This window comes from Colossoma macropomum, unplaced genomic scaffold (assembly GCF_904425465.1).
Source record: "Colossoma macropomum unplaced genomic scaffold, Colossoma_macropomum, whole genome shotgun sequence".
NCBI lineage: Eukaryota > Metazoa > Chordata > Actinopteri > Characiformes > Serrasalmidae > Colossoma > Colossoma macropomum.
Genome location: NW_023494786.1, coordinates 8,988,475 through 9,002,010, shown reverse-complemented (window position 1 = coordinate 9,002,010; position 13,536 = coordinate 8,988,475). Strand labels below are relative to the sequence as shown.

Below are 13,536 nucleotides of genomic sequence, written 5' to 3'. Positions count from 1 at the left end.
CATAAGATACTTTATACCCAGATGAAAATGATCATAATTATTTACAGTATCAAAATAAAAAAAAACTCTCTTGGATGAGAAATGGTTGAGTTAGTACAGTTTTAGATAAATGTGTGTATAATTTGTGATGTTATTGAGATCTCTACTAAAACGTTTAATCTATATAGCACCTTTCTCATACACACTTAAAGGTAATGGTTTTCCAGGGTTCTTTAGTAAAGAAAATGGCTCTATATAGAACCTTGAAAATTTGAACCATTTTCAAAAAGGTTCTATGTACAACCATCTACAGCACATTTGTCATCAATCTGAAGAACGCTTTCACAACACCCATTAATCATGCAAAGTGTTATTGAACCATTATATTGTACCAGTTTTCAAATGGTTTTGCGCAACACATGAAGGATTTTGGGTGACTGAAGGTCTCAAAGTACACCAGCTGAGTCCTTCAGTTTCTCAGAAATGATAGGTGCTTTTCTTGGCCACATTTGAAGCCATCTTCACTGACATAACGAACGAGAAACTCCGCCTTCCTTGGCTGCATCTGTGTCTTTGAGAGGCGGCTCAATTCTGAATTTAGCCACGGATCTCACAGGAAAGGAAACATTGCTTATCAGTGTGCATGAGAACCAGCAGTTTCAGAAACAGACTAAGGCCTTATGCTTGCTGATAAAGGTAGCTGAACTGTGTGCCACACACTGTAGACAACATTCAAGAACACACTGTATTCCGTGAGTAAGTTTTGTTCAGACATAACAAAACAGTTGCAGTTCTCAAGGTTGCCCTTGTGTTCCACAGGATGCTCACGTATTAGAGGAAGTGACAGATAACGCAGCAGACATGGACCATCTGAACAGAAACCAGCATGGCCGCCAGACTCATCAGGTGCTACAGGTGAGACTGTGTCTTTTAAAGTAATGGTTTGCACACAAATCAAATGCATTCAATTTGTTCCTTAAACCAAACATAGTCAATCAGCCCTGTTTACTGTCTGAATTTTGCTTCTTCAGTTTTGCACTGGAGTTCCACGGCTAATGTAGATTACCTACCTGAATCATCACACACTTGCCTCACTGTGTCGAATATCTTAAATAAAGACTTATAATGTTGGTTTCCTGGACAAAGATTAATCCTAGTAGTGAACTACACAGCATTCTGAATGGAGACTCTCCACTGAGAGGAAAATGTGGTTCAGGACTAGGCTTAATCCCTTTGTTAAAAACTTTTCTATATGTTTTTTGACACTGTATGGCATACTGACATCTACACTGTCAGTACCAAGGTATCGTCTTGGTAAAATCTTAGTCTCCCCAAGGTACAAACAATGTAAATGCACTATCAAAGGTAAAACAAGCTCCTTAAGGTCCAACTGTGTAGCTTATATGAGTTTTAAAGGTACACTACATTTACTTTCCAGGGTGAAGCATATATATTTTCATGCTTTAGTTTTTTGAGTAGAAAAAAATTATAGAAATGACTCTATTATTATTCTATTATATAATTATTATTAGTTAACATTTGTTATTAATACTGTTATTAACTATGCAGGTTGTTCTGTTACTGTGGCAAATTAAAACCTGCTGATTAGGTCCTCGTGTGCCTTTTAAAAGAAAAAATATGTGGGACATTGACAAATAACGTTTTTAAAATTGTATAAAAACTGTAACTGACACTGCTTTCTATAAATATGCACAAAAGTATGTTACATATGCTATATGGTAAAAACAGCCAGCAGCCAGGAGCCTGAACTGTGTCCAATCTTTTCGGGCTAAGGAAAAAATTCTATGCATTTTTTACACCTATTATCCACTTGTAAATTCTTGGCCCAGTTCATGAAAAACTTGGCAAGTATTTTTTAATAAAATTTGATGAAAAAGGACATGATGTGCATTTTTATATCCACATATATGTTTGTATTTATATTTATGTGTATTTTATATCTTTAATACAGCTAGTGTTATCAAAGCTTTTAATGGCCTATTTCAGTTATTAAAACTGTCTGGTTGCATCATTTACATTGAACTGTACTGGTTGTGTCACCTGACTTTTCAGACTAATTTCAAATTAAACAGGTATCTGCCTAGATGAATTTTATATGGATGCAGTGAAAATGGTTTCACATAAAAGAGATAATGTTTCATTAATTTCATATATGTCATGTATTTATTAAAATACTAGACTTAGGACACATAATAGACTTAGGACACAAAAACACAAAAAATGCACGTCATATCAATGACCTATCTAACTAAATCTCCTTTCATATTCTAAAGTAGATGTTAACATATGGGTGGCTTGTGGCTTTAAAAGTTATCTATCCACAGCTTAAAAGAGTACAAGCCATCTTTGGATTTTGCCCGTATGTTTATCCCTTTTTTATAGATAACAGTATTTTGGAATTATTGTTCATGAGCTGTAGGAGCATTCATAATGTATAAACAAGGTCAATGCTGTAGCAAGAACATTGGTAGCTTTCACTTCAGAGGCATTCAGTGCTCCCATATCTTGACATGCTACGCTGTCACTGTGATATTTTGTTAAGCATTCATCTTTTCTTAGAGAAGGAGCATGTAAAGAATTTTTGACTTATTTTGATGTTGAAGGAGAAGAAGAACACACATAATGCATAATGAGAGTCTGTTTCAGTGGTACACTAATGTGAGAAAGAAGTCACCATTCAGTATGTAACTCAACCTCTAGCGAGAGCTGTTACACAGATAAGCACAGTGAGGAAAGAAACCACACAGCTTATGGAGTGACGTGAGGTCAGAAAACATTAACCAGATAGTGAGCCTTTATCCTGGTCTGTTTCACAGAGCTGGGGCATGTCAGTGAGGCAGTGTCTAGCTAGCAGCAGTGAGACAAGGAAGTAACAGACAGAGCGTGAAACATCGCTCTCAGAACTGGGGGCCCTTCGCTATGCACATTTTTGGGCTTCCCTAATCTAACACACCTGATACTTACCAAGACTTTCATGAACTGGGCCTAAAGTATAAAGGTGATTATTATGTGAAAACACCACATAAGCAAGTCTGTTTTAGATTACTTAATGACTCAACTCAGTGTGAGGAAAATGATGATTTGGGCACACAGTTTGCACAATGCTGATTGGTGAAGTACATTATATGTCCAAACGTACAGACACCCCTACTTATTAGTGAATTCAACTACTTTAAGGTGCACCCATCGCTGAAACAGGTGTTCAGTTGGACACATACAGCTTGTATAATCTCCAAAAAGCACTACCAACAGAATGGGATGTTCTGGAGCAGCCACATATGAGCCTAAGGTCACCATGCCCAACGCCAAGGGTATAAAGCCCCCCAACACTGGGCAATGGAACTGTGTTCTGTCCCTAACCTCATTAATGCTCTTGGCTGAATGCAACCAAACCTTCACAGCAATGTTCCAACATCCAACAGTAGAAGCTAATAAGCCAAAGGGGGGACAAACTCCCTTTTAAAACCCTTCATGTCCAAAGAGACGTTGAATGAGAAGAATATCTACAAACGTTTGGACATACAGGGCCAGTTTCCTGGACAGGGATTTTGGTTAGTCCTGGACTACAACTGATTCTGAATGGAAATTTTCCTCTTAAAGGAAACTATACTCAGTGACCAGAATGTGTACAGCAGAGGGAATTCATCACACCAGCTCATCCTTGCCATTTAATCTCAGATCTGACAAAGTGTTTCCAATGGCAGGGCTGTTATCACCCTTTACCGACACACGTCCTAACATCCCTATCACTGAAATCCTCTTAGAATCTCTTTAACTGGTAGGACTAATTCAATCTAGATAATCTCTTCTAAAGGGTCACGGGTAGCCAGATTAATCCAATGATATACCATTTATCAAAGATTAGTGTCAGCTCCGAGCTGAGAAAGAGCTGCAGGTTAAAATATATTAAATAAAAAAAATCTAATGAAAGAATAAATGACATAAACTATATGCAGCATGATTTTCAGTGCATATTCTGAAACAGTATAAGCAACACAGTGCCTTGCACTGAAGTCCCCATTACAATCCCAAGAAAAGAATGCAATGTCTTCAGGAGGATGATGTCATTACAAGATAGCAAAAAGAAAAGATTCGGCAATTCCTTCCCAGGCACTCGCAGCTCCCACCGTTACCATGACAACCACCCCTTACTTGGCTTTGAGCGTCCCAGCTTTCTATTTTTTTCCACAGCAGAAGGGAAGCTCACACACTTGGCGCAACACAGTGTGTGAGCTGCGTCCTCGGCTAAGTGTCCCTCCGTAGACCAACAATCTGGAATTTTGAAATTACATGTCATTGTAACTCATGTTTATATAGATACATTTATGTAGATGGTGCTTTATTCTGTTTGATTGTGACAGAAATTCCTCAAGCATTTACCACTGAAATCCAAAGCTGAGAACGCAATGCTGTTTACCTCAATGATGCTTCACATTCTTCCCTAAAATAACAATTGGTCCACGGTATTTCCTGTATATTGCTTGTCTGCCCCAGATCAGCAGATCAGATCAACTGATAGAAATAAAGTAGTAAAAAGTATAGTAAAACAGTTGTTGCCAAATGTAATTAAAGTGAAACAACAGAGAAGACTGTGTTGACATATTTTATTCTTGTAGAAATGATGCGCATATTTGAGTCAAGTGAATTCAATGCATTAGTTTTCTCCTAATGCATAGATTAGACCCTGACCTTGCATGCTTACTCACTCCTCAGAGCACACCGCTGGACCTGATTGAGACAGGAAAAGGGCTGAAGGTCCAGGCAGAGCGCCCCCATTTGGTCAGTCTCGGGAGTGGCCGTCTTAGCACAGCCATCACACTGCTGCCCCTGCCTGAAGGTGAGTGGAAGAGGTAGTTCTGGGTAAAAACATATCCCTAAAGACATTTCTTTTTATGTACTATTCATCTTTGTATGCCAAGTGTCTGCAAACTTTCACATTTTACACTTACCTCAGGTGTAATCTATCAGCCAAGACATGCTTGGTGTCCAAATTTTGCTTCTTTGGGTTATAACATTGCAAACAAACACTAGAAGTCAATAGACACCTAAATCGTTTCTGTGAATAAATTCTCAAAATCTCTCAATCCACTCAAACCACACCCACAGGTCTTCATTAAGGCTGCACAGACATCTGCGTGACCTTTATGAAGACCTAGATGCAGTTTGAGTGGGTTGAGAGATGTTTTAAGGATGTATTTAAGGGGAAAGGAAATTTTGGGTGACTATTGATTTCTAGTATTTATTAGCAACGTTAGCCTCATAGCTAAAGTGCTAAACTAAAGAAGTTAAAATTTGGACACCAGAAATTATTCATTCAAACAAACAGGACAAACAAAAACCCTTAAAAACTGCAGAGAAAACTGCCCAGTATTGTCCGTACCTGTATTTAGGTCACTAGAGAACACACACACACACACACACACACACACACACATGCTTAAAGCCCCTTCCCCCATTTCTGTCTCCAGATTGAAAGGCTAATTACCAAACCCTGTCATCACCCCCTTTCCTGAGCCAGAAGCAACAGGAGACCTTTAAAAAAAAAGACCTCATCCTTAATCAGCTGGGCTGCTCCCATCCCCTCCATTACCTACCTCCCCCTACATCTGCCTGACACTGCCCTGCCTTTCTTTACTGTTCCTCCTTTATCTGAGACCATCAGTCAGCGTGTCTACAGAAGACGTATGGAATGTTCTGGAACAGTTTCAGAAGCTTCCATATGAAAATCACACACGTTTTTTTTCCCCAGTTCAGGTAACGTAGAATGAAACAGTGGTTCCACTCAGACTGTGGGGTTCCACAGGTTTACGTTTATCTTGCCGACCTGACTGGAGATAAGACTGGACAGGGCCGGCTGGGGAGAGGAATGTGCTTTTCTTCTTCACGCTAGAGTCCCACTTGTTTACCCTGGCCTGGAGATTTAACGCTTGACCGCCATGCTCTCTTTCCTTTGTTGTGAAGTCTCTCAGTGAGCACTTCATGAGTCATTCTCTCTAGAGGGCAGGCCCACATTCTGCCCCTGCCTGGTCTTGAATGACATAATAGTCAATATCTTTGTGACTAAGTTAGGTGTGGAAGGAACGAGATTGTAGTGAAACTGTATCTAGTTGAAGCACGGATAGTTTGAATAAACACAGATGAACTTTGAATAAACACAGATGTACAGGAAAAAGTTCTAAAATCTCCTGGTTTCATTGTCTTTTAATCCTTGCCAGGACTGGTAGGTACCACTGGATAAGCTTAGCCTTTAGATGTTGCATTTATTGCCAGCATGGAGTAATTCAACATTAATTATTTCTCACTGGCAGCTCATTGATATAAAAAAAGGAATTCTATGGAAATTTTAGATTCTAAACTTTGATCAATACCACATATGTATTAATAAGTAAAAGAGTTGTTTCTTCAAAACAAAGCAGAAAAAAAAACCTGGTAGCATCAGTCCTGGTAGCAGGAGCCCTAACTAACAGGTGCAACTGAACATGACTAAATTGGAGAGAAAAATGGGTTAAATAAATAAATAAATGTGCAAACTGGTCAATAGAGAATGTAAATCGAGTGTAACTGAAGGGAAATTCCACATTACGTTGTTAAAATGTAAACAAAGCCACAACAAAAAGTGCTCTGTCCTTGAACTTACAGAGTTAGAACTGTTCATGGTGGTGGTTATTGGAACCAGAGACCAGACAAAACGTTTAATGCCTCTTAAAGCTCCCTCACAGTTGAATGGTGAATGCTCTTGATTAATGGTTAATCTCACACGGCTGTGGACATTATCTTTTTAGGAAAGACAACTTTGGGCCATGGAGCTATGGACATAAACATCCACGGACCTGGAGTTGCTGCCCAGCACTGCTACATTGAGAATAAGGCTGGCGTGATCACACTGCACCCCTGTGGGAACCAGTGCAGCATGGATGGACTTCCAGTCACCAAGCCTGTACGCCTGTCTCAAGGTATTTCTGACGTCTATGAATGACAAGTCATTACTGACCAGATTCGAGTTCAATGATTCACTCGCATATTCACTTTCATAATAACACACTTCCTTTCACGTAACTCACGTACTCACTCATTCACGTTTAGCAGGATGAAGATTCTCCACCAGGGGGCATTCAAGTAGCTTTTGGTGCTTCATAAGAGTGGTGCTTTGCATCAGTGAGAGACGTGTTAAAGTTTAAGAGCCCATATTCTGTAAAATTAATGTGTTTTATTTACTCACCCAAGGTCCAGTTATAACGTGATTTTATGCACCACAACTGGGCATAATTCATTTTTACCCATTACCGCTTAGAAATAAACAAGCTGTTTTTGGTACTGGGTCTTCAAAACAAATAACTTCTGCTCTGATTGGCTGCCTTGCATTGGGCTTCATTCAAAAGCAGATGCGAATCAATGACTCTTCGCGATAGTGTCTTTATTTTTGGGTTTGAGCCTCAGTGTTTGTTTATTCAGGGAATACCATCCTGCTTTTTGTTATTGATCTATGGCCAACCACAAGCTCTCTGAGGAGCCTTATGCTGTAACAACAGTTTAGCTGTGGAATATGTAAGCTCAGTACTCATGATTCTCCTGAGAGCAGGAATTGATTGCTGTGACATATCAAGCAATAAGTGACAGTGTTTGCAAAATACAACCTTGAAAGTAATTTTTAGTCTTGGACCAAGAATGGGAGATAATTTAAATGCAAATTTCACAGATTTTAAAAATTTCATGATTAAATAATTAAAATTGGAGTGGTTTGATGTGCAATGTGCTGTTCTAGAGTCAGAATTGTTCACAATCGTAGTAATAGGAAAGAAAGTTATTACATGAAATGGTTATACATATACTGCCTGATACCTGAGACAGTGGGTGTGTTTACATGCACTTTATAATTCGATCATAATCGGATTTCTGCAGTTATCTGATTATTCAAATGGTCATGTGACCATTTACACATACATTGCGACCCCTGGTTCCTATCACCACCACTGTAAAGAAATCCGAGTTGGTACATTTCTCTAAAATGAACCACTTCATATCAAACCACTGTGAATGACTTTGTTTACATCTAGTGATTGAATTATACAAATGCTGTGAAAGAAATCAGTTGAATTCCCCTTTAATAACCATTTGGCATTTCTGCTATCCATCACCTTTCCTGTATATATGAAAAATGTTCCCGATGAGAAGCTGATTAACAGACGGTTATAAGAAAATAATGCCAGAATATATTTTTCTATATAACTTGAAAGCTTGACATTAGCTCTGAAAGGAAGCGTATCTTGGCACTGCTTTGCAGCTCGGTTGTCTCGGCAGGTGTGGGGAAAGGTCATGTGCGTGTGCCTATTGTGGTAGAGGAATCACTGGATATCAAGTATCTGCAGGACACGTTACAAATCATTCCCTCAAGATTATATTTTTTAGTCCACTATGGGTTACACCCTCGGGCTAATGTTTCCATGGTAACTCATTTGGTCCAAACAAATTAACTCATTTGACCGCGCAGGTCCTTCGTCCCCCGCCAGAGTTCACAGTCAACTGACCTCATTAATTCGAAATAAGGGCAATCACGTCAGCGGTCTGGAACTCTGTCATTTTCGACTGAATGTGAACATTTCCAAACAATCACAGCTGTTCCCTCTGCGATCATCATCACCATGAAAAGACACCCAAATGTGAGACAGGAGTGTGAAATCTCTTTGCTACATTCATGAATGAGGCAGAAAATCTGGGCCTGTATTCATAAAGCTTCTCAGAGCAGGAGTGCTGATCTGCTGATCTCGGTTCTGTTTCTGTCAACAAGGTCATCACAGATGAGAAAAGAAGCTGATCCTAGATCAGCACTCGTACCCTGGAGCTTTCTGAATACAGGCCCTGACCCAACATCTTTTGTCTGCGAGAGCAATTTGACCGAACAGGTCCAGGGAGGAGGGGCGTGTTTGGAGCTAATCTTCTGTTGTATAGGCTAATGTCTGAGGGAGTGAATGTAATTTGCATAGCTAATCTCCAGCAATTAATGCTAGGGCACAGTGGATTGTCTACAGTGCTTTAAAATGAGCACTTGTGAACAGCAACACCTCCATCGTTGACACTTGATGTTACCTGAAGAACTAGTGATGAATTAACACCAAAGACAGACCCACATACTACATTTTTCTTATTTTTAATATTTCTAATTTTCTTTGTCTTTTATTTTTATGTCCATTTATGACATTTGTGTGGTTTATGTACTTAAAGCAAGCATAATTTAATTTTACATGACTGTTTATTATTTATTTTCCAACCTCTCTTCATCCCTTAGAATTAGCAACCTACTATGCCTTTAAGACTGATATGGGTCGTTCTCCATTTAGAGTGGGAATTCAGGTGGATACATTTTTGAATTCATTTTTAATTCTTTCATCTCAAAACTAAATCATCTTAAAATCTCCATCAACATCTCCAAAAAGGAGAGCTTAATTCCAAACATATTTTACAATCACTGGTGTTGTATGAATATGGTGTAACACCAGTGACTGTGACTCCAATGACATTCCGGTTAAAACTGAGGATTTTGTAAACTGGCTGACTCATTGGTGGTTGGCACTTTGTGCAACTATTTAAAATTAGTAATAAAAATGATATATGGCATTATTTTGATAACATTTTAATTACCTAACCATTAAAGCATACAACACCAGTGAAGTTATGTGCTACCCGATAAACAAAATTATTAATAAATTCATGAAATATAATGATCAAGTATGGACTCGCCTTCTCGTGCCTTGAGATGCTCTCTCTCTGATAAGAAAAGTAAGAAAAAAAGTAACATAAGAGTCCTGATAACACCAGTGACCACGATTTCTTTGACAAATGATTTCTTTAAACAAAATACATATTTTAAAATGTATTATAATGTTAATGATATAAAAAGGAAACACAAATCTGTTTTATACAAATTCCGAAGTTAAACCTCTAAACATTGTTTTATATTGAAAATGGTTTCTCAAATGTTGAAAATCAGTTATGTGACGAGCTGTTTTACATATGCAGAGCGATTATGAAACAGGATGAAAAAAGAAAAATCAGAGAATCATAAGAGGATATTATTTAATCTTAGGTCAACAGTTTAAATGTACATACTGACTTTTGTTGCCTAATATTTTAAGCATCTTTTTAAGCCCTGCCACCTTCGTGACATGGTTTCCCACTATGTAAGTATATCAGTCTTAAAGGCTCTGTTCTGAGTGCCTACCCTGTATTGTGCCACATTCAAAAAACAGTCCTGAATGAAACACTGCTTATTACTCCTTATAAGTATTAGTGGACATGCCTTCACTGCTGTAGTCTGAATAAGAGGAGGATATGTGAAGAGTTTCTATATCCATTTGTAACAGTTGTGGATACAATCCATTTTTGAAAGAAAAACAACTGAAGTATATTCGAAAACACACTTTTATTTCTCTAATAAAGGTGGTATTAATCTTAATATAGCGTTGGTATTTCTTTTATCTGTAAAGGCCACTCTCAACGATGTATATCGTAAAAAAAGAAAATTCTGGAAAGTGGTTTATAAGGCTTTTTGGAACGAAACCCTTCATATGCAAATGTGTTTGTTTTCATGACATAACAAAAACAATGAATTTAAGCGTGTGCATATGGACTGTAATGGCTTGAAGGTACCTGATACATGTTACGCTTTTTAACAGTACATTAAACTATTTTATTTAAAATAAAAGTGAGGCAAATTTGGTTTTCCATGCTGTGGGCCCTTTAAATCCAGCCAAAAACACCTGAACACTGCGAGGGTTTAGGAATCTAGCTGTGAACTCAGCTGTGTGTCAGTCAGAAGCCATAAATAAGAGCAGTATTTTAGCCTTTAGGAAACCCTGTATCTCCTACTGGTCTGCAACATTAACCTTGTGAAAAAATACCTCAGTTGAGAGAAGCTCTGACTCAGGGGTGAGACGCAACTCTCTCTCTCTCCTTCTCTCACCCCTCCTTCTCCATCCCTCTCTTCTGTGTGACGAGGAAATGAGTTGGCTCCACTGACGGAGACAGCTGTTCAGCTCCTGCCACCTATGAGGAGCAGCACCGCTAAACGAACTGCTAAGACCGCCACAGCTCAACAGGACACATTCAGCAGCAGCTTTACGAGCTAAAGCTTATTTTTGGACTGGATAACAATGTTTTTATGACAACTTCTCCGGATAAAATGCTCCTCCGGTGGAACTACTGCTATAGTTCGAGACGAGCTTCGGGCTGCTCACCTCTTTCTACTATTTCCTTTTGTTAGTCACAGAGAGCTGGAGATTATGGAGAAACGCTAAACGCCATTTCCATAACAAAGGCAGAATCACTCCGCTTCACTTCAGCAGTAATTCGCCTGTAAGAAAAAACCCACGTGGCCTCTTTTTTAAAGGCGCAGTCACCCTTTTTTCTCGGCGGAGGAGAAATGACGGTTTGGATTTAGAAGTAAGTGCAGGAGGAGATTAAAAGGCTGTTTGTATTAAAATGGGTGTTAAATGGCATTTTGTTTGGGTTACTGAGGTGACCAAAGTCTACCCATACAGAAATCTGATATATGGCAATATATGAGTTATAAACATATACATGACATACATGGATTTCCCTGAAATCCAGTTTATGTTTGTCATATACGGACATGTATGTGGCATATTTGCCAACTTGAAATTGGCCATTTTCAAATATGGGACATATGTTTCAGCCATATATCAACATATACCATCTGATATGTGTAATATATATTTAATAATATATGATAGAAAACATTCATACATGGATAGCATATATTACTAGCTTCATGTTGTATGATAAAAGCTTTAACATAACTAAACTCTAAATATATGCACATTATAAGCTATGCAGTAAAAGCATTAAACATGAAATTAATGAAATATTGTTTCCTGACACATTTAAATAATTTAATATTTAAACAGATCATATTGACAATTATAACTATACTAGGATGGATTCCACCATGCATCAGACATATATGTATGATCCATATATTATGCATACATGACTATTATTTCATACACACAAATATGTACACATTACATAGTGTATATATTATATAGAGTCAGGCATATATTTTAAATTATGTGTACATATTCTATATGTTGTGTACATATATGGTCTGGTACAGTAATGGTCATTTATGCATATGTATATATTATGCATAATAATATGTATTCAACGACCTTTCAGAAATATATATGTGATCCATATGTCATGCATATGACCATTATTTGATACATACATATATATACACAACATATATGTACATATACTTTAAAATGCGTGCCTGACTCTTTATAATATGTCCATATATGGTCATATATCAGATTTCTGTATAACAAAACCTAGTCATTTTAAATGAATGTGTACTGACAATGACGATGGATAAGAGCTGTTATTATAAATTAGGCTACAGGCGTCAGTGTTTTAAAGTCAGCAGCCTATAGACAGTGGCACAGACAAGAGTAGATAGATGTTAATCTGCATACCAGATGAATGAAAAGCGGTGTGAAGTGAAGTGCTGGAACTGCTTTCACATTATTTCTAGATGTCAGATGTTACTACTTGCATTTCTCTAACTCTGTCTTGAACTGCGTTACCAGAGATACAGCAATGTTGACCATAAGCGAAACCTGTGGGGTTATAGAACCGGCCCCAAACTCTGCGGAGTGGTGATGTTTCATTTTGGCATGGCCTTGTGCTTGTATACTGTTACACAGCTATTCCTGGTCAATGTGACCCAAGTGCTCTAATCCTCATTCTCTGCACTCTGCTGCTGCTGCACTCTACGCTTTGCTCAGTCTGACAGTTCACACACACAATGCAGCTTTATTTGTCATTAGCTGTCTAAGAGGTCACCAGAATTCCTCTTTATCCTCATGTCTCCATCACCTGTGCTGTTGCTTGACCTCACTGTTTGTGTATGTTCAGAGGGGAAACTGAACTGCACAAAATAATATATATATATATATATATATATATATATATATTATTTTGTGTATATATATATATATATATATATATAAAGGTTCATGGCTCAAATGTTTGCTTGTTTTGACAATGTTCCTGTAATACATTTTATTCATTTGCAACCACTTGATACATTTGAATCATGCAGATAAACAGATGAACAGATACTAGATACTATAAAACAACTATTAAGTACAAGTTACATTATTTTTCTCATACTTTACATCTCTATTCACCCTCTCTCTGAAATGTTCTGTTGGAGATCTTGTGTCTTTAAGCCCCACCTGCTGATGAGCCCAGTGTGCTCTGATTGGTCAGCTCACCCACTCTGTTCTGAGTAGTCAACTATACTTGTACTTAGTTGAATTAGCATCTAATTGTGGCTTCCTTGATGAGTGCACAAAACCAGTGATCCATGAGGTCAAGCATGAACACATTGCCTTGAATAACCTTTTACAAAAAAACTTATTAGCACCCCTTACTGCCAATGTTTAGTTGTTGTTCAGAATAACTATATTGTGCAAAGTGATGCAGTGGTGATGCGTGCAGGCGTGACAGGTGGGA

General features: G+C 38.0%; 1 protein-coding gene across 18 annotated transcripts in view; it reads left to right on the top strand.

Annotated features, from left to right (window-relative positions):
* The window catches only part of phldb1b (pleckstrin homology-like domain, family B, member 1b), a 102,763-nt gene that overhangs the window by 12,986 nt on the left and 76,241 nt on the right, over positions 1 to 13,536 (top strand). For 16 of the 18 annotated variants that reach the window (XM_036559978.1, XM_036560072.1, XM_036560055.1 and 13 more), the window contains exons 2-4: positions 799 to 894; positions 4,714 to 4,837; positions 6,783 to 6,953. In XM_036559978.1, the coding sequence (XP_036415871.1) occupies positions 841 to 894; positions 4,714 to 4,837; positions 6,783 to 6,953 (349 nt within the window). In that variant the 5' untranslated portion in view covers positions 799 to 840. Of the gene's footprint in view, positions 1 to 592; positions 676 to 798; positions 895 to 4,713; positions 4,838 to 6,782; positions 6,954 to 10,845; positions 11,437 to 13,536 lie in introns of those variants that run through there. The other 2 variants (XM_036559986.1, XM_036560096.1) reach the window with 2 other exon arrangements.